The sequence below is a fragment of the Schistocerca americana genome, chromosome 4 (genome assembly GCF_021461395.2).
Source record: "Schistocerca americana isolate TAMUIC-IGC-003095 chromosome 4, iqSchAmer2.1, whole genome shotgun sequence".
In the NCBI taxonomy this organism is placed as follows: Eukaryota; Metazoa; Arthropoda; class Insecta; order Orthoptera; family Acrididae; genus Schistocerca; species Schistocerca americana.
In genome coordinates this window covers 141238637-141260019 of record NC_060122.1, presented here as the reverse complement: position 1 = coordinate 141260019, position 21383 = coordinate 141238637, and the positions used below count along the sequence as shown (strand labels likewise).

At 42.1% G+C, this 21383-nt stretch overlaps 1 protein-coding gene across 1 annotated transcript in view; it reads left to right on the top strand.

Annotated features, from left to right (window-relative positions):
* The window catches only part of LOC124613307 (odorant receptor 4-like), a 57483-nt gene that overhangs the window by 8308 nt on the left and 27792 nt on the right, over positions 1-21383 (top strand). Inside the window, exons 2-3 of the mRNA XM_047142003.1 lie at positions 11627-11726; positions 15092-15196. Of these exons, the coding sequence (XP_046997959.1) occupies positions 11627-11726; positions 15092-15196 (205 nt within the window). The remainder of the gene's footprint in view (positions 1-11626; positions 11727-15091; positions 15197-21383) is intronic.

Here is a 21383-nt window from a genome sequence, read left to right as displayed (position 1 = left end):
AATGCAGTGGTTTCCATCGCCTTCTGCATCCTCATGTTGTTGATCATTGCTGGTTCTTCCGCCTTTAGGGGCAATTTCCCACTCCTAGGACAAGAGAGTGCCCTGAACCTCTATCCGCTCCTCCGCCTTCTTTGACAAGGCCGTTGGCAGAATGAGGCTGACTTCTTATGCCGGAAGTCTTCCGCCGCCAATGCTGATTATTTATCAAAATTTAGGCAGTGGCGGGGATCGAACCCGGGACCGAAGACGTTTTGATTATGAATCAAAGACGCTACACTTTTTTTTTTTTTAATCTCATTTTGTTCGCTTTTGTTCGGTGCATCTGCCCGTGGCGGACGTCGTAAGACATCCGTTTAAGTTCATTGTTGATCCATTAACTCAGTTTTTTTTTATTACAGAGGGCAGCTAACCCTCTGACCGAACACGCTGAGCTACCGCGCCGGCATCCCTAGACCCCTAGACCACGGGTACTGTGTACCAACTGTTTAATACGTTATGTTACTTTACGTATCTCGTCCTCAAGTTTTACAGAGCAGTGTTTTACCTAAAATCAGGTGCCCAAAATGTTGACTTCTGCGTTAACAGGTGCTATACAACGCTTCCGCGCGGATAATATTGAATTCTGAATTTCATCTAATCACGGGGCAGATTGGTGTTAATATGGCACGTCACTCTGATAAAAATGCTCTTAATGCCTTTTTAAGAGACAGTCTTCACTCCTTCCGATCTGATAATGTAAGTGCAGAAAAGTTGTGAAATGTTTTCAAAAAGATAGTATCGACAGCAGTTGAGAGATATATATCACATAAATTAATAAGTGATGGTACTAATCCCCCATGGTACACAAAACGGGTCAGATCGCTGTTACAGAAGCAGCGAAAAAAGCATCCCAAATTTAAAAGAACACAAAATCCCCAAGATTGGCAAAGTTTTACAGAAGTTCGAAATATGGCGCGTACTTTAATGCGAGATGCTTTTAATAATTTCAACAACGAAATTCTGTCTCGAAATCTGACAGAAAACCCAAAGAGATTCTGGTCATGCATAAAGCACACCAGTGGCAAGACGCAATCAATACCTTCACTGCGCGATAACAACGGTGAAGTCACTGATGACAGTGCCACTAAAGCAGCGTTATTAAACACGGTTTTCCGAAACTCCTTCACCAAATAAGACGAAGTAAATATTCATGAATTCCAATCAAGAACAACTGCCAAGATGAGAAACATAGAAGTAAATATCCTCGGAGTAACGAAGCAGCTTAAATCACTTAATAAAGGTAAGGCCTCCGGTCCAGATTGTATACCAGTCAGGTTCCTCTCAGAGTATGCTCGTAAAATAGCTCCATATTTAGCAATTACATACAACCACTCGCTCACAGAAAGATACGTACCTAAAGACTGGAAAATTGCTCAAGTCATACCAATACCCAAAAATGGAAGTAGGGGTAATCCGCTGAATTACAGGCCTATGTCACTAACGTCGATTAGCAGTAGGGTTTTGGAACATACACTGTATTCGAACATGATGAAGCACCTCGAAGGAAACGATTTATTGACACATAGTCACCGCGGATTCAGAAAATATCGTTATTTATTCCATATTTTTAGATTTCCAGAAGGCTTTCGACACCGTTCCTCACAAGCGTCTTCTAACCAAACTGCTTGCCTAGGGAGTACCGCCTCAGTTGTGCTACTGGATTCGTGATTTCCTGTGGGAAAGGTCACAGTTCGTAGTAATAGACGGAAAGTCATCGAGTAAAACAGAAGTAATATCCGACTTTCCCCAAGGAAGTGTTACAGGCCCTCTATTGTTCCTGACCTATATTAACGACTTAGGAGACAATCTGAATAGCCCTCTTAGATTGTTTGCAGATGATGCTGTCATTTACCGTCTTGTAAAGTCATTAGATGACCAAACCGAATTGCAAAATTATTTAGATAAGATATCCGTATGGTGTGAAAAGTGGCAATTGACCCTGAATAAAGAAAAGTGTGAAGTGTGAATTTCCATTACGCGATAAGTCACACAAATCTTAAGACTGTAAATTCAGCTAAATACTTAGGGATTACAATTACAAATAACCTAAATTGGAACGACCACATAGATAATATTGTGGGTAGAGCAAACCAAAGAGTGCGATTCATTGGCAGAACACTTAGAGGGTGCAACAGGTCTACTAAAGAGACTGCTTACACCACGCTTGTCCGCCCTATTATGGAGTATTACTGTGCGATGTGGGATCCGTATCTGGTGAGACTGACGGATGACATCGAAAAAGTACAAAGAAGGGCAGCTCGTTTTGTGTTATCGCGATATAGGGGAGATAGTGTCACAGACATGATGCGTGAATTGGAGTGACAATCATTAAAACAAAGCCGTTTTTCGTTTCGACGGGATCTTCTCATGAAATTTTAATCACCAGTTTTCTCCTCCGATTGCGAAAACATTCTGTTGCCACCCACCTACATAGGGAGAAATGATCATCACGGTTAAATAAGAGAAATCAGGGCTCGCACAGAAAAAATTAAGTGCTCGTTTTTCCCGCGCGCAATTCGAGAGTGGAACGGTAGAGAGACAGCTTCAAGGTGGTTCATTGAACCCTCTGCCAGGCACTTTATTGTGAATAGCAGAGTAATAACGTAGATGTAGATGTAGACTCTTGGGGAGGCCTCGGTGATTTCCTAGAGACCTATTGTTTTAACATACCCCACAGATAAAAGTTCAGAAGTATTAACGCTGGTGAATATACAGGCCATTAAGCTTCCCAAACTACTGTTCTAACGACTTCTAAATATCCAATTAAGAATATCTGTAATTATCTGCGTGAAATGGTGATATGACATGATTTTGCCTTAAGTCCAGTGGGATGTCTTCCAGCAACTGCGACAGCACAACAGTTAGGAACTGCAGATAATTGTGGCTGTCTAGAAATCCAATAATAAAACAGGGACTTATTATATGACTCTTGAAAAGCCAGCTGCAGTTTGACAGACAGAAGTTGCTGCTGCTCATGCACTTCACTCAGCCAGAATGGATCTTCAGCTGTCCAGTGGTGCATATTGCAGAGATTACTTCGTCCACGTTTTGTAAGGGATGCTTCATCCGCAAGCAAGATATTGCATAGAAAGACTGCATCACTTTGCAGTTTCCGTAGACACGATTCACAGAACTAGAACCGAATTTTGAAAGTAATCGATGTGAAGTTGTTGATGCAGTGAAATGTGGAAAATATGAAACATGCAGAGTGTACGTATGCTGTATGTCAACAGGGGACCTAGAAAAGACGGAAAAGCTCCGTCCCCGCCGCAGCCGCAGTGGTCCACCACCCCACGACGACTGCCGCAGTCCACTTCACCCCTCCGCCGCCCCACGCCGAACCCAAGGTTATTGTACGGTTCGGACCCCGGTGGGCCCCCCAGGAAACGTCTCACACCAGATGAGTGCAACCCCTATGTTTGCGTGGTAGACTAATGGTGGTGTACGCGTACGTGGAGAACTTGTTTGCGCAGCAGTCGCCGACACAGTGTAGCTGAGGCGGAATAAGGGGAACCAGCCCGCATTCGCCGAGGAAGATGGAAAACCGCCTACAAACCATCCACAGACTGGCCGGTTCACCGGACCTCGACACAAGTGCGCCGGGCGGATTCGTGCCGGGGACCAGGCGCTCCTTCCCGCTCCGGAAAGCCGTGCGTTTTTCAACAGGACAAGCCTCGTCCATACGCGAGACGTGTCTCTGTTAACTATCTGCATGATGTTGAGGAACTACCGTGGCCTACAAGATCCCTAGATCTATCCCCAGTAGAATATGCGTGGTACCGGCTCGGGCGTCGACTCCGTGCTAATGCCAGCATGCAGGTTAATACGGACCAGTTATAACAGTCGCGAACCAACTTGGCTCAGGAGAGGACACAACGGCTTTGTAACACTGATACCGACCCAAATAGTGCACGCATCCAAGCCATAGAGGGTGTACACTGATAACTGGCTCACGCTACCAAGTTTTTTGTAGACCTGACTCGATATTGTAATCACTGAAGTAACATCACGCACCCTTAAAACCTGTGAAGTTTCATTTCGTTTTCTTCTCCTCTTCTGGATACTTCACATTCTTTCCCTCAGACAGTTTAGTTCTGTTAAACAAAGTGGGTGTCATCGTTCACTTGCTATATAAGTTAAAAGTTACGTCGTAAAATTCACCATAGCACCTGCGATAACTCAATGTAAACCATACCTCTATACATTTACTCGTTCTCGATGTATTTGGGGTAGTCTTAGCAGCCTCACCTTGTGTGGAGAGCAACAAAATGATATCGACAAACTTAGAGGGGTTGTAGATGGTTTGTTAAGCAACAGACTGAGGGCAGGAGTCTACTGTATGATATGAAACGTTACCTTACGACGGTACAGAGCGTTGGAGTAGTAGTGGATAATGCTTGGCGCTAGGTTACCCTCCCGACAGATAATGTAAGTTTTATACACAGACGGAGTACATAGCAATGGGTCTGACAGCATTCAGCACGTCAGATGTCACAACAACAGTGCCTATGGTCTGTCTGCATACGAAGTCACGTTTGCTGCCGAAGGGGTAGTCCGGCTCCAGGAGTTGTTTCATAACTTTTCTGGACATATCCTCAGTTTGTTCCACAATACCCGTGTAAGCCGTCACAAAGTCTTTCCACATCATTTTGTTACACATTGTACTGACGTTTGTGAAAAGTAAGAGGGCGTGCTAAAAAATAATGTCTAAAGAATTTTTTATATGAAAACTCTTACGGCTTAACTTTGTAAAAATTCTACGTCTTTATTCTTCATGTCTACATATTTATTTCTCAACGTAGTCATCCTGGTGATCAATACATTTTTTCCAACGAGATACCAGTTTGTTGGTAGCATCACTGTAGAATGTTTGACATTGTACACGGATCCACGAACTCACCTCACTATCAAAGTGAAGTTCTCGGAGGTGATGTTTCACTTTTGAGAACAGATGAAAATCGGCTCGGATGGAGGATGAGATGATAGAGAACAGTCAACCCAAGGCGTTGGATTGTTTCAGACGTCGCAGCATTCGTGTATGGTCAGGTATTGTCATGCTGAAGCAGAGGCTTCTCCGTGTGGACGAGCTCTACGAATTCGTGCTTTCAGCTTTCTGAGGGATTAGACCACGCTGTTCGTCACTCACAGGCACAGATACGTTACGTTCCGCCATTATATACTCTGCAATTTGGAGCTCTCTAACAGCAGAGGTTTGCAACTTTGCGGCCGCGAAGCGGGAAAGTCGACAGACGAACGTGCGTGGCATCTAATACCTCATCCGATACAGAGAACAGAATAAAAAATTCAGAGGAATTGTTTTTCAACACGTCCTCGTACAACATTTTATAGAACCTTTGGCTCTTTGTTCCTTAGTGTAAGGAGCGAAAGAAAGTCCCACCTACTAAATACGTTTATAAAGAATGGCCGAAGCAAGAAAAATATCAAAAGTATAAAAAGACCTCTGCTGGCATCAGGTAACGATGTGGAAATGAGAAAGAAATTTAGAATCCTCTTTTGGAGCCCAGCCTTTATGGAAATGAAACGTGGACCATATGAAATTAGGATAGAAGAAATAGAAAACATTTCAGTTGTGAATCTGTAGAAAAAAATTAAAATTTAAGGTACCGGATAAAGTAAGAAATGAAAAGATTTTAAAAGGAATGGTTGACAGGAGCCTATAGAAAGCCCATACCAGAAAAAGGGATAGTTTAATAGGACATGTGCTACGGTCAGTAGGCTATTCCAACGTTGTCGCGTAGTAGCCCAGCCAACGAAGGAAAATTGGAGGAAAAGGTCGTGTAGTCATAAATTTTGGTAATGTGGGATGGGGCGTCTAAAGCTCCCTTTTTTCAGGTTTTTCTTGAATAGCTTGAAATCTACGACTTTAAGCATGGATGTCTCCCAGTATAAAAATAAACTAAATTAAATTTCCTACAAAAAATATCGTAATAAAGTCACGGATTTCGGGTACTCAAGAGAAAGATAAAACTTTTTTTAAACGTCTTCCGAAAAGCCCTCCCCCCCCCCCCCCCCCTCCCTGGCTTGCGTCCCATCCCCACGCTTACACCCCACCGGTCACGCACAGGGCAACACAAAGGATCACTTATTTTGAGCCAGCGTAATCGTCTCTCATTGTGACACAGAACTTTGAAATTTTGCTCAAAGATGCCTACAACCTTCCTCGCTACGGTGCGAACGCAGTGAAATCCACCCATTCACTTGGGGCTTTGATTCCCACACATTTCATCGTCGAAAACGACAATTCGCACTCCGATGAGCAACAGAACAACGTTACACACTGCTGACAACCCCTGGACGATTCAGTACTTCTTTAAGGACTTCGTCTGACCCCTTGAAGAGTAGCACGAACAAATTTTTGCTCTGGTATGGTGGGTGAGACCACTAGCAACCGTGGAAAACTATTCGACAACGTTTTAACGTGTTTCAAAGCAGCAGAGGTGTTTATGCTTTTTCAGCCCTCCTTTTTCGTTCCCTGCTGCGGTATGATTCTGAGGGGGGTGAAACATTGACACGGTAAAGGATCCCTCCAAGGCACCCCAGTTCGGCAACACCTTCGGTGCTACACGCTCGCCTTTGTAACCTTCGTTGGGCACTTGTACGCAGACTTCGGCACCCATTCAAACTGCATGGCGCTCCGTTGCTGCTCTAGCGCCTGAGGGCAGGCAACCCCTTCTAAATCCCTCAGATTTCGCATGTCTGCAAGGAGGCGCCAGAGCAGCAACGAAATGTGTGGGAATCAGGTGTTGATCGAAGTTGTTGATTTCACTGGCGCCATTAATGGCACCTCCTGAGGCCTTTTGTTAGTTGAGAGCGTCAGTGCGTGTGAAAGTTTTTCCTCGGCCACCTAATTCTGGGCATTTCGGTTCTGACCTCGATCACCGAGACCTCAAAAGCAGAGATAAAACGTGGATCAGAATGGTTGTAACGATCTTCCCATGGTGTGACACGTACATGGTGATGTTGCGCAGCATCGTTGTGAAACATGGTGGCAATGTGATATCATTAACCGACCTTACACTTCACTTTAACTTCTGAGTTCTGGCCTTTTCTTTTGAGCCAGATTTCAAACTTATGCTTCACAACAGCAGACAACTACAGGGTTTCAAAAAACTGACCGTTTAACTGTGTTGTGTAGCGTAGTATGTTGTTCAGGACACTCCTTCCCTATTATTATACAGAAATTTGAAGCTACACAAATTTTTTCCCTTTCAGCCTTTCTGGTCTTCGTTGACTGTGGTATAAGGCTCAGTCACTCCTGGACGCCCACCACCCCACCTGTGGGTGGGTAGCAATTGTATATGCTGTCCTCCCTATTACACAAATTTTGTGCACGCACTAGCCACTTGGTCATCCATGGCCACGAGAACCTGTGTCATGCAGTATGAACACGTCTTCTATGGCCTGGTTGCTAAACTACCGTCATATCAGCTGTTTGCGCACCCCTGCCCACCTATGTCAGTGGGTGCCTGGCTGCGCACCATTGAGCACGCGTGTTTCAGCTGCCTATGCTATGGCATCTGGGAATGGTTTATCTGATGCCAGGAGGGACAGAGGACGGGTTTGGGGAACAGAAGACACAGGGAAAGACTAGCTTTCTTCTTCTTTATTATTCTTGTTGCAGACGAAAAAACACACGCCGGCACATTGGTGAGATCTTCGATAACTTTTGGAAGAGTCCTAGTTGATACTATAACACATACAAAAGATTAGGTCACTTTATTGTGTCATGAACAAGATGAAATCTTAATTTTGAAACATTCCATAGTCACAAGAATGTATCTGTTGATACAGTAGAATGTAGTCTTCTCGCAAAGTACAATATCTATAACCTTTGCTGCATAGTGTAATACAACTGTAGAACTGATGCCTCGGTAGAGTGACGATGCTGTTGTCTTCGACGATGATTGCAGACTGGGCTGAGATGTACCGCGCTCTGCCTTAAGTAAGTACGGAACTCTTGAGGTCCTGTCTACGTCAGCGTCTCTTATTCGTCGTTGCTTCTGGCAGCAGCTGGTCTTACTTGTGGTTCCGTCGCGACATACCAACCTTGCTTTGGGGCCTCGTTCTTCGGACGACACCACAATTGTTATTTCGTTCACTCACCCCGACAGGCGTATACACTGCCTCCCTTTCGCTCTTCAGCTGAGAACGCTAATATAGAAACATACTGTTTAAAAAATTGAAAACACATTATGTACGTTTTTAAAATTATTAAAATAAAATTTAGACTTTGAAGATTTTAAATAAATGATTTTTTATCATTTTTTTCTTCTTCCTCTTACTCGGCCTTATCTCCTAGGCGTTAGCCGTCTTCGACTTCCAGAGTCCTTCTTCTTCCAGTTATCTGGTCCTAGATCTCTGTCTTTCATTGCTTCCTGTATGTATTTTTCTACTATTAATGCCGGCTTTCCTCTCCTTCTTTTCCTGGCAGCTCCCAGTTTAAATCTTCCGTGGTCACCTATAGTTAAGCATTCTCTGTACATAACCATACCACTAAAGCGCTCTGTTATCGAACGTTTTTGTAATGGAGAGCGTTATCTCCATTCACCTCCATACCTCCTCATTTCGCATCCTGTCTCGCCTCGTTAGCTGCAGACATTTTCTCATATAACCCATTTCCACATTTCTAATTTTCTTCCTAACTTCCTTTCTTTGAGGCCACATCTTAGCTCCATTTAGAAATGTGTTCCCTACCTCTATGAAAAATATTCTTTTGTTACTGCCCTGCCGAATATTATTACACCCTAGTATCCTACGCAAAGCTTTAGTAGTTCTCTTTCCCAATGATAGTCTGAAACTGATATCCTTGTCACATGTATTGGAGTTATCTAATATTGTTCCCAAATACTTCTAGCTTCTGTAGGATTTTACTTCTTCTTCCTCTGCATCAGTTTTCACCAAATCCTGTCCCGTACATATATTTTCTGTCTAGTCCAGATTTATTCCGAAATTCCTTTTGTTATACTCCTCTTTAAGCTTTCTTAGTATGTATGCCATATCCTCTTCATCTTGAGTGAGCATTATTTGGTCATCCACAAATAAAAATGAGTGAATAGTATTGTAACCAATTTTTATGAACAGGTCTCAGCATTTCCTGTACCAGCCATTCATTGCCAAGTAAATGTTAAGCAGAACAGATGACATTCCATAACCTTGTTTTTGACCTTTGACAACAAAAATATTTCAGATAACCTTACTTCCCATTTTCACTATTACTTTTGTGCTCCTGCGTAACTTTTAAGCAGGTTAATCAATTTTTCTCACACATTAACCCTTCTCATTGGTTCCGAACATCGTCATATGTTTTTTGCAGGTCCACAAACCTCATGTATACCCTTTTATTTTTATTTCTGCATTTTCCGATAACTGTCTGATACAGTGAATGTTATCAATACATAATCGTCCTTACCTAAAACCACATTGCCCTTCACTAAAAACCGATATATTCTTTTCTGTTTTCGTACTCAAAACGTTGCAAAAAAAGCCTAGCTGTTGTTTGGTTAACATTCATTTCTCTATAATTTGTGGTCACCCTCTTGTCGCCTTATTTATATATCGAAGAGATTCAGCAGACAGCACTGATTTAACACCCTCCCAGAGCTTTTCTTCAGAGAGTTAACCACTAACACACTCCTACCATTTACTATTCTCTTTCTATCTCTTTCTGTGACCAATGAAATGGGACGAGCATAGTCGAGTTTCCCTCTCTAGTTCCAGTTCGTTTACAATAATCAATCCTGCAGTTCCTATAATGTGCAAACATTTCGTTTTCGTGGACCTGGCTTGCAACGGTGGCCTATGCTTACAAAGAAGTCCCAAACTGTGAGCTTTTATGCCATTTTCTAGACGTCATTTGTGAAGTCCAGTGCACTCCAAAGCGAGATCGTATATGTGTTGCCAGTAGGACGCCCCTCGTCCAGTTGCAGCAACTCAGAATGAAAATCTGATCAAGCGAGTGGCTTTGCATGTGGTCCATCTGGTGCATGAGTCTAAGAATTCCCTCCGAGGTTGGCTCCTCTATCTGGCCGTGCAGCCTTTCTGCTAGCGCGAATGCTAGCAGCTCATCCTAGAGGCCTTCCAGGTGACTTCGTACTTATATTCACCATGAAAATCCGAATTAAATGTAAATTAAGATAACTAAATAACAACAATCAGTGATACTAATATGCATTTGATTTAATTATGCAGATAAAAGGGTCTCTACATTCTGATTTTACGTAAGTTCTTGGATAGTTCTGGAAAAAACCGGATGGGTAACACAGGAGAACCAAGTTTTTCCAGATGTTTCTTCCTGCAGACTGACTGTTTTTCTAGATTTGGAGTTCAGCCTACCCCTCTGTTGTAAGTTTTGGTCACTCTGATTATTTAATTTCCCATATCTCGTAGATACTCCCCAGACTTCCACCCAGTGAGGCACTTGATGGGAAGACTAAAAAATACAAAAACTGATGTCAGTCTTTACAATAAGTATGAATCACTCTACTTTACTGCTCTAACATGTAGGAAATGTGCACCATCGATGAGGGTTCTCGTGTTAAGAGTGTCTTTGAAAGGACGTGATAGGGAAGTGATTGAGAAGACGACCCAGAACCACACTTTTGGAGGTGGAGGGAGGAAAGTGGAGGGAAGAAGAGTCCTGGTGTGGAGTGGAAGAGGAGTGTTCTGTTAAATATGGAAAGATGGGTAGGTCTTTGAGCGGATTCTTTTTCAGTTAGGGTTAGGTAGTTAAAGTTTCGTTGTAATAGGATACCAAGAGTGTAAAGGTGTAAGCTTCGGCGATGTGTTGGCACAAGCACAGCAGAGTGTGCCAGTTGACAATAAGAGACGGTACAGTAGAATGGTTTGTCTATAGGGCATTTAGGAAAACAAAGATGTTGCAGAAAAGAGGGACATACCAATAAGTACATACATTATTCGAGTGGTGGAGGGTGGTTACATGCAGATGATGACTCAGAGTGCATCGCCTTCTAGGATTTGGATAGAGGGGTAGAATTTTGGTGTTTGGAAAAAATGGAGCATTCACTTCTAGTGTGAAACAATACCCAATATGGTAATGTGATTATTTCTAATACTGCTCTGCCTTTTGTGATTTAGCTTCAGCATTAAGTTTGCTGCTTGAGATTCAGCTCTCGGTTCTAAAAACTTGATTTTTGTATGACACTATGTTTTTTTTCTGTTTCCTACAACTTCAGATTGTTGTACATATATCTTCTTTGTACAGACTAGTACTCCATATCTTTCGCCCATTCTCGAAAATTGCCCAAATAAAAATACTGTTCGTGTAGGGTAGATGTTACATGATACCTACTGTTGTCTCCATTAATAAATTCCATTTTCTAGAACCCTTGCGTCAGTATAAAATTCAGAATGCTATATTCAGCTATTTGTGTACAGAATCATATCCCTGGCTCGCACTACAACTGCAATTCCAGTGGCAATCTCAATCCCCTATTTAATTTTTCATAGGAGTAATACATCGCTTTTCGTTCTAGTTACCGTTTACCATAAAACATAATTATGAGCACGATTATTTTGCACAGCAAATGTATCTGACATTCTGTTGCAGTTTCCTGCAGGAAATGGAAGCTGTTTACCATCCGCTCTTGCTACTAGACTTCTTGCCACTAGTTGTGGTAATATGTCTTATGATATTTGTGTTAATATCGGTAAGTAGAGAGAATGTAAATTCTATAACATCACTTCTTTTCTTTTTAACGCAATAAAAAATCTTTTGCTAAATAGGTGTAATAAATTAAGTTTTGGCTTCTCTGACATAAAAACTTAGGGAATTATTAAATATTAGTGTATTAGCTTGTGGAATCGTTAATGTCAGAACTCTCAGTACTTGCCTGGATTTCTTATTGGTCTTTATTTTAAAAGTTATTTTATATTTTCAACTAAATTAAAATGAAATTCGGTTTAGTTGAGCAAATTGAATAAGCAAGCAATATCTATTTGTCACTTTTCCAGCAAAGCTACTGACACAAAACATAACTTCTTGTCTCATACATTAACATACAAAGAAGAAACAAATGCTACAATAAACAGATAATTGACCAACAAAGAACACGGGTACTCATTTTGGGATCTGAAGAAGGTTCACATATCTGGGACTAAGTCCAAATTTTCAAAATAAAAATCCTTGTGATCCGTTTTTTCGTCTGAAACAAAATACAGTATTTCTTGATGTTGACGCTCCGAACGTAGAACTGGAGACAATATACGACGACGATTATTTTACTAAGATCCTTGGAAGGTGTCTGTTAACAAGTTTACTTTTAGCTATACAGTACTGAATTTTTGGTTGCGAGCGCAGACACTTTATTCAACACGTAAACGTCACTACAGATATTCGGATTTAGGCTATGACATATTCGATGTGCCTGCCATCATTGGAGATGATGTGGCGCAGACGAATAGCGAGATTCTGCATGACCCGTTGAAGTGACAGAACATAGATGCCGTCGATGACCTCCTGAATGGCTGTTTCCAGCTCAGCAACGATTCTGGGGCCATTGCTGTAAACCTTGTCTTTAATATAGCCCCACAAAGAGGAGTCGCATGTGTTCATATCAGGAGAATATGGCGGCCAGTCGAGGCCCATGCCAGTGGCCTCTGGTTAGCCCAGAGCCACAGTGCGATCCCCAAAGCTCTTCTCCAGGACGTCAAACACTCCCCTGCTTCAATGGGATCGAGCTCCATCTTGTATGAACTCATCTTATCGAAATCAGGGTCCCTTGGATAGTGGGAATGAAATCATCTCCCAAAACTTCATGTACGGTTCGGTAGTCACCATACTATCAAGGAATATCTCACCGATTATCCCGTGACTGGACATTGCACGCCACAAAGTCAACCTTTGAGGGTAAAGAGACATTTCGATCGCGAAATGCGGATTCTCAGTCCCCCAAAAGCACCAATCTTGCTTATTGACGAACCCATGCAAATGAAAGTGGGCTTCGTCGCTAAACCAAACAATACGTGCATACTAATTCCCATCATACCCCACGGCCAACATCGCAGTTTGAACGTACTAACGCAAATCGTTCAGAAGTTATGACGATTTTATTTCTTATAGTTCAATTATTGTCACCCGGCAAATATAACGGATGTGTCATACTTTTTTTTCTAACTTCCAGGATTTCCGGATTTTCGATTCTCCAGATGACATAGGGACCCACCTAGACCGGATAAAAAAAGTTCCACCTTACCGGCAACGATTGCTCAAGACTGCACAAAGATGATGTACACGTAGATAGTGCCCTCTGTTACCTTACTTTAAAACTCAGCCTCTTGCCACAATCAGTCCGTGATGAGTTATTGAACAAAGTAAAACGTGAAGGCACACGCCTCTACGTCTTGTCGTCATCAAAGGCCGCAATTTCAAAATGTGAACTGGTTCTGAGGGGGCAGAAATATCGGGCTCTGAGAAAGTGTATAGTCGCACAGTGGCACATCTGTGCAACTAGTTGATGGAATAGGGACTCAGAAGCGATGACCTAATGCTTGACCACAGCACAGTACGACTGCCATCTTTCAGCTCGTTCTCTGCTTGTCTTGAAGGACTGCACAGTTGTGAGAAGCTTACGTTGAAGGCTCGATAAGTTGTGTTGAGAGCTGGACTTCGGTCACGTATTTCATTGCGCCCCTTTTCGTTGCCCGGAAGCTATAAATCCCTCTACTGCTGCGGTTAAGCAAACGACGCCAGTGGCTACATGTAGTATTTCTGGGTGAGTGTCGTTCCAACCTGTAACGTACAGATGGCCACGTACTTGGAAGATGCAACCAAAAATCCGAGAAAGGTGACAAAAAAAAGAAATTTTGAAATTTGTGGTAAGATCTTATGGGACCAAACTGCTAAGGGCACCTGTCCCTAAGCCTACACACTACTGAATCTAACTTAAACTAACTTACACTAAGGACAACACACACACCCATGCCCGAGATAGGACTCGAACCTCCGACGGAGGGAGCCCGAGAAAGGTGGCCTGCACTGTTGAATGTCAAAGTAGGCAAACGTCAGATGCTCCTTTGTATACAATTACGACCTCAACCGCTACGTGTGAGTGACAACCTGAACGCGGAAGTCTTCGAATCCGACGTACTGCGCCTCTTTCAGGTAAGTCCACCTGCCACATTTCATAAAGACGATGCTCAGCAGAATGTGATGAGTCATGTTCTAGCCTTCGTTGATGAATGACGATTTTGTTAAATGTGTTGAGTTCCATCTTGGGAAACTGTGTTTTTTCTGTTACTTCCAGGATTGTGGCGTTAGAGGACGTCGTGAGCAATGTCTGATTTTTCCCCAATCCATGTTGATTGACGTGGAGGACGCATTCTGTTCGGGACATTACGTTTGAGGTCAGAATGTGCTCTAAGTTTGTATAAAAGATGGCTGTCAATTTGTCAAACCCTAATCATAGTGCAATCGTCCTCTTACCTTGCAACGAAAGGCGTAACTGGGGGCATCATTTTCTTACTCGTGTGTCAGGTTTAATGGTTTTTGTTGACAAAGAAAGTGCAACAACTTAATTTGTCCTGAGGCCGCTGTTGGATCAGTACTGAGCGTTCATCTGATTCGATGGCCCACGTGTGGATACGTATGCCGTTGCTGTCTTGAAGTAGATTGACGGGTGGACACACGCCTTCCTTGGATCACCAGTAGTGAAACGGAGCTGACTGGTCACGTCCGATGCCTTGTTCTATTCTTTGGACAGACCAGCTGGCCTCCTATTGGCCCATAGTACGTCCTTTTGGAAAATTACTTATTTAGACGAACACTATTAACTCTTAGCCTGGAATGTTTAATAACCAAGTGCAATTCTCAAAGAGGACAGACTCTTACAGCAAATCGAGTACAAAAGCTACAGTGAGACTGAGTGCTTTCAGCCTTACGGAATGGCGCCGCAAATCATTACGTTTTCTATCTTCCTTAGTGTTTCTGCATCAGCCCTTTAGATATGTTGATTTTTCATGTTACACTTTGTTGATAAGTAGTTCAAGATCAACTCCATAAAGATGTCTGTTCCAGATGGAAGGCGTGGACCTGATGTTTGTGCAGACACTGACACTGTTCGTCCTTTACTTCCTGAACGTCGGCACTTTCTGTTTCTTTGGTACTCAGATAACCTCACAGGTAAGCTTTTACTTTATGATCTCTTCTACTGTATGCTCTGTGCTTTCCATATTTTAGGAGGAGGTAGTATGGTCCAAAACAGGAAACATGGGCTCTAAAATGCATACCTTAGGACAGGGGTGGATATAGAATTTTTTCGGGGGTAGGGGGGGGGGGGGGGGGGGGGGAGAGGGGTGCACAAGGATGATAAGGCTTCGTTGTGAGACAGTTTTTATGTGCATGCGTGTGTGTTTATTTCAAAATTAGTGTATATATTAGACTTAGTTTAACCACGAAACCTGTAAGAACATGTTCGCCCTTCTGATCCTTGTGCACCCCCCACCCGCCACGTCCCAGAAAAAATTCTGTATCCGCCCCTGTCTTAAGGCACGCATTCTAGAGCCCATGTTTCTTGTTTTGGATCATACTACCTCCTCCTAAAACTTGGAAAGCATAGAGCTTACAGCTTAGATTAATTTCTAATATATCACTCACACATATTATATGTTATATTAGAAATTAATTTTGTTACAGTATTGTCACATATGATAGATATATTAGGCATACGTTTTATTACAGTCATAATTTTATTGCAGTCATTATTACATGTGATGTAATGAAAATTTCCTCTTGTGTTTCCTAGAGAAGATATCCAACACCTCCTCACTGTTCATCGTTGACTCAGTATCTTGATGGAAAAGCATCAGTGCCAGTCCATTTAAACGATCTTCTGTCATCCTGCTGCTAAGATATATGACGGTGTAATGTTGATACAAATCTCTCTGCAGTGCTGGTTGTTACAAGAAATGTGCATAACAACTGATATAAGACTAATATTTGGCAGCGCAATTGCTCATTTATAATCCTCTACTAGAGACTTTGACATATTTTCGTCAATTTGTTGCCAAAATTAAAGCTCTTCCTTCAAAGCTACAAAACAAGGGAGATGGTATTTGTATGCTTCAGCACTTTGCAAAACAAGCTCTATATCTTCATCACTAAAGTTCTGCGTTAGCAGTTTTTGTAGATGTCCGATTCTTTGCTGCTAAGTTGTACGGAATCTTAAACGACGTTTCATTTAACAAATGATCGAGAAAAGGTATAAAAACTGACAGAAGGTAATATTCTTTTATAGGCTCTGTCTGCATTCGGATTGTGTTTCTTGTGCCAGTCTCATCTGCTAGGCTTTCAGCCCCATTGAAAATTATGTTGAATGGATCTGTGTTGCTTTTAGAGGCTTTTGTGGTCGCTTCGACAAGCTTCATTGCCAAAAGTATATCAATTTCGACGGCCTGCAACGATCGAGATAAAGGAAGAATTATTCCCAAAACTTCAATGAAGATGACAACGCTCACTATGATTTCCGACGAGATTGTAGCTTGGAGCAGCGAAAATGCATGTGTGGCACGTTTGTCTCTTTTATCATCCATTTTCCGCAAAATTTGAGGGAGACATGGGAAGACATCTATAAATGACCACCTGTCTTGTCTCACACACTTTTTTAGTGTATCTTATTTTTACGTGGGCAGATGAGTTTTAATTTCTTCTTCGAAGAGATGCATTTTCCCAACTGACTCACAGATAAAGGTTGCTGCAGCTGAAATAACTTCCACGGCATTTCTTATGTTAGGTACAGTGCACGCAATACCGATGGTTAAGTTTTAGTCTGTGTCTTGCACAATGGGTATAAAACGCTAAAGGTTGAAATACTGGATATGAACACCTTAAAAGCTTTTATTTTAACACTCATATTGGCCCCTCAATCGTATGATTTCCCCCAGCACAGTGAAATGTCTAGGATCAGGTCTTCCAGTTCTTGCAGTACATTGCGAGCTATGTTTTCACCAGTAAGACCCACAATCTGGACAAATTTGAGGAAATCTTCCTTGATTTCATCACTATCCACATCGAAATAGCGAATACAAATGGATAGTTGCTCACTAATACAAACATCTGTAGTCTCCTCAGCTATAATTGGAAAAAGATTTACATCTCTTAATTTTTGCTTCTACTTTGTCTGTTATTAATTTCCCAAAGCTCTCAATTAATTCATTTTACATTATTTGTTAATGTAAGAAGCATTTTAGCTCACTTTTTCACGTAGTCGAGTAGTATCTCATCTCCAGCATCTACTCGGAACTTGAACAATGCTGTGAAGTTGCTTTCTCCAGGAGAACTTTACGATTCTAAATCACCCCCTTCCATGTGTCCTCTTAATGGAAAGTTTTGCTCTCCACATCAAGTAATTGTTTTTGTAATAGATATAAGTTTTTCACGATTCTCTTCTATATCCTTGCTCTCCTGGGATCTCATTTGAGCAAAAATGTCCATTGATTTTCCCTCCATCGTCATCAGGAAATTATGAGAGGCTACCACATTAGCTTGGTACTATTCGGTGTTCTCGTGGCGTGTGTGGATTTCAGAGGCTTTGTTATATAATTTCAGCGGTTCTGCCACTTATTTTCCCCAGTTTCACTTTCACATCATTTGTATTCGCTAAAACATAGTCTATAACATAGTCATCTGCGCAACTGGCGGGGGGGAGAAGGGGGGGGGCGGGGGGCAGCTGCATCTCCATCCACTTGTCGATCAACTGCATCACAGTCGCAACATGAAGCTCCGCAGGTGAAGAACGCTACATACTGCGTTTAGATGAAGCAGTCCTTTTACATCCGTGTCGCACCCGGACCGGCTGACAAACACGCGTCCCCGCACAGACAAAAATCGACGTAATCGGCCATTAGACTTCAACAGCGGCATTGATTCGGGTAGGGGGGTGGGGGGAGGGGGTTGAAGCTGGAGCATGTCGTATAGTGCTAAAATGAAATTTCGCGAAAGCATATTTAAAAACAGTTCATATTCAAATGTGGTACTATAGGCAGCGACAACAACATACACAGCTTACGTACAGCATTTCGTACCTAACTCTATAGATCGTAAGATATATCAGTAGTAAGAGGAGGCACAAAATATGAAGATTTCTATCGACATTTCCCGAGGGGAAATAGAGAGCTTTAGCTCACTATGAAGTTGACAAAACTTATTATACCGACTTAATTATGAATGATGTTGCATCTCATGTTTATTGTCTCACAACAATAGCAGTACATACGCTTAACGCAGTCATTGCGTCAAAATGTCACATTCTAACAAAGCTGAATTAAATTGAACTGTTGATTGAATAATGACTGAGTGGATGTAGACACGCTTTTGTGTGACAGTGAGTCAGCCGCCGTGCATGTTATACTGTTGTGACACTTAACTATATCACGTTCCTGAATCACGTAAGTGGTGGACGCAACTGTCCACCGCGGGGGCGGGGGGGAGCGAAGGCGGCTCACCAACACAAGATGATAAGATGATATTGTGGTTGTGTGCGACGAAGGGCTACCTCCTCGTTACCATCATTGGTTTTTTTTGCGTAAAAATCTCATTTATGCTGATCTATCTTTTTCTCTCTTTGTGACTCATTATAGTATCACTTTACCAAAATCACTAAATTACAGCTAGAAGACTTCCACACAATAACTGTAGCCCATAGGACGCTAAGTTTGTAATTTTCTCATGGTCTATGCCCTAAAAGCAGATTTTTCAAGTGTTCCGCTGTATTGAATCAACTCCTTCTTCGTGCTTTGTAAAGTTTCTGCACAAAAAGTAATACATCTTCAAGAAAGCTTTTCTGATGAACAAAATTAGACATAAATGTCTTTTTTACAAAAAAAATTCTACTGTCATGAAAAGGCTGTGTATCCGATGTGGGGGAAAATGCCTTCAAATTTTCTAATTTGCAACATATCAAATTTTAATAGCTGCAAAAGAGTTATGCTGAATCCCAGTAATGGTTACGGAAGTTTGATCTTCTTCGAAAACAAATTGTTCAGTGAACTAGGCTGATCAGAAGATCAAGTAACTTCAAAGCATAGGTATGCACTGCTACGTAAGTAGAGTGCCACCTGTAAACATTTCCGAAAGTTCCACATCGCTTAGTAACAGTGTCTGTTTACTTGTATACTCAGCTAGCTCTTAGCCGCGGCTTCGCTCTCGTTTCAGTAGTGTTGTTACGACGAGTAAATATCGGAGAAGCACAGCTCGCGATGCGCGCCCTCCCCTACGCAGCTCCCCTGCAAGATGTCAGGTATTTTAAGTTTAACGTCTTTCTGTGTATGGCATCGCAGCTCCGAAACGAATGCATCGATTTCAATGCAGTTTTCTTTATTTGTTTGAAGGCTAGTTTAATCAGAATTGTGTCAGCACAGGTTTGATGGAAGTTTGTTCAGCCGTTTAAGGGTAATCTGCTACATAAAGTAAAGAGTCTGCCGGCAACAAAAAGCTGTGTAATCAGTATGTGGTACATAATTGGATGTCATAGTAAAAAATCTCAAAAAAATCTACATAAAGTCCGCGAGAACGTAATGTTTATCTTTGGTGGTTCATTCACAATCGCCAATTTCGTCGTTCGGATTTGCTGAATCAGGTGATTATGGCTGAATAGTAAAAGACAAGCTTTTGCTCTCTTGGACTTTTGTTTAGGTCTATTTGGGATCGACAGTTTAGTAGTTTCCACTTTGACGTACTTCTAATCCCTCCACTTCTTCAAGCAATTGAAATAGGACGGCAAAATTTAAAAAAAAAATTGTATCGCACATCTTTCTGAGGGGTTTGACATATAAAACACATATGTTCTCGAGGACATGTAAGACTTGTTATTCAGTCTTAAGTGTGTCTAAGTGCAGTGCCACGCCTCTTCACGCAGCATTCTTCTATCGCACATCACTGTATTTCGCTCTGTGGAATTGAAAGGTGTATATTTTGTAATGGAAGCCATCAAACATATATTCAAGACAGTGGAAATTAAGATGTCCTCTGGTGCCTCTCCTGCTGGCAGTCGGCCGGTTTGACATCCTACCCCCATAAAAAAACCGATTAATACTGGGTGGAATTATTTGTGACTGGGAGAATAACAACTCTTCAGAAAATTTGCTCTCATTATTGCCTATTATCTAAGAACTTTCTCTTTTGTATGATACAAAATTAAATACAGGAAACATAAAACTAGTAAAGACAAGAGACAAGCATCAACGTTCATGAAACATTTTGCTACATGAAAAATCAAAATGTCGTTGACTAATACTAAATAGCTGTTAATACGAATAGTACCAAGACTGGTAATGTTTCTCGATTTGATTACGCCTATTTTGCCACTGCCTGCTACATAAAACGAAATAAGTCTTTCTAATATTGCACCAATTGTAACACACGCCAAATAAACGAGTCTGTTTTGGTACAAATGGTTATTTTAACATGCATCATTTTTATAAATAACTCGACAGAACGTATTTCACGAAGTACCAATAGCAAATGCCTATTAGGCCTACTACAAGCAAAAATATATACGTTAAGAAATAATTTCACATTTCATTCATATGCTCCAGCTGCTCAAGCATCAGATCGAAAAGTATTAGTAGGAAAATTTTATATAAACTTGGAATCGCCATATTCTTCCATATCAGTTGTGTGATGTCCCCATTTCTTGTCCTTCCTCGTTCTAACAAACAATCTTGTCATCACTAATTCTGTACCTATTCCTCCTATTGTCATAACTTATTCTCCAGTTAACTTCTTTAGCCCCGCCAGGATCACAGGTTCAGTTATCCCGCGTTTATTCTCCGGTTAGCCGTTATCACGTGTGCTGTGCCCTTCTCCACCAGACAGCCGGCCGCGGTGGTCTAGCGGTTCTAGGCACTCAGTCCGGAACCGTGCGACTGCTACGGTCACAGGTTCGAATCCTGCCTCGGGCATGGATGTATGTGATGTCCTTAGTTAGGTTTAAGTAGTTCTAAGTTCTAGGGGACTGATGACCACATATGTTAAGTCCTATAGTGCTCAGAGCCATTTTTGAACCACCAGACATCACGGCGCCTAGAGTATCAGCAACCAAACTGACAGCCTGCAGCCGCGGGTTGCCCGCCTCGCAGGCACACCGAAGCACGACACAACCGACAGGCAATATTGATGAACGACCACAACAACAACACCACAGCAAAGACACCAGCGGCCACAAGGGGCCACTACCGGCCCACATAAACATAAGGAAGAGGTCGCTGCAGATCCCGGAACTATTTCCACACGTCGAACCACATGATAGAAAATGGTTCCGAGGTACTCATCCGCCGAAGCGCTATGAAGGCCGGTGCTCGGCCGCACATCG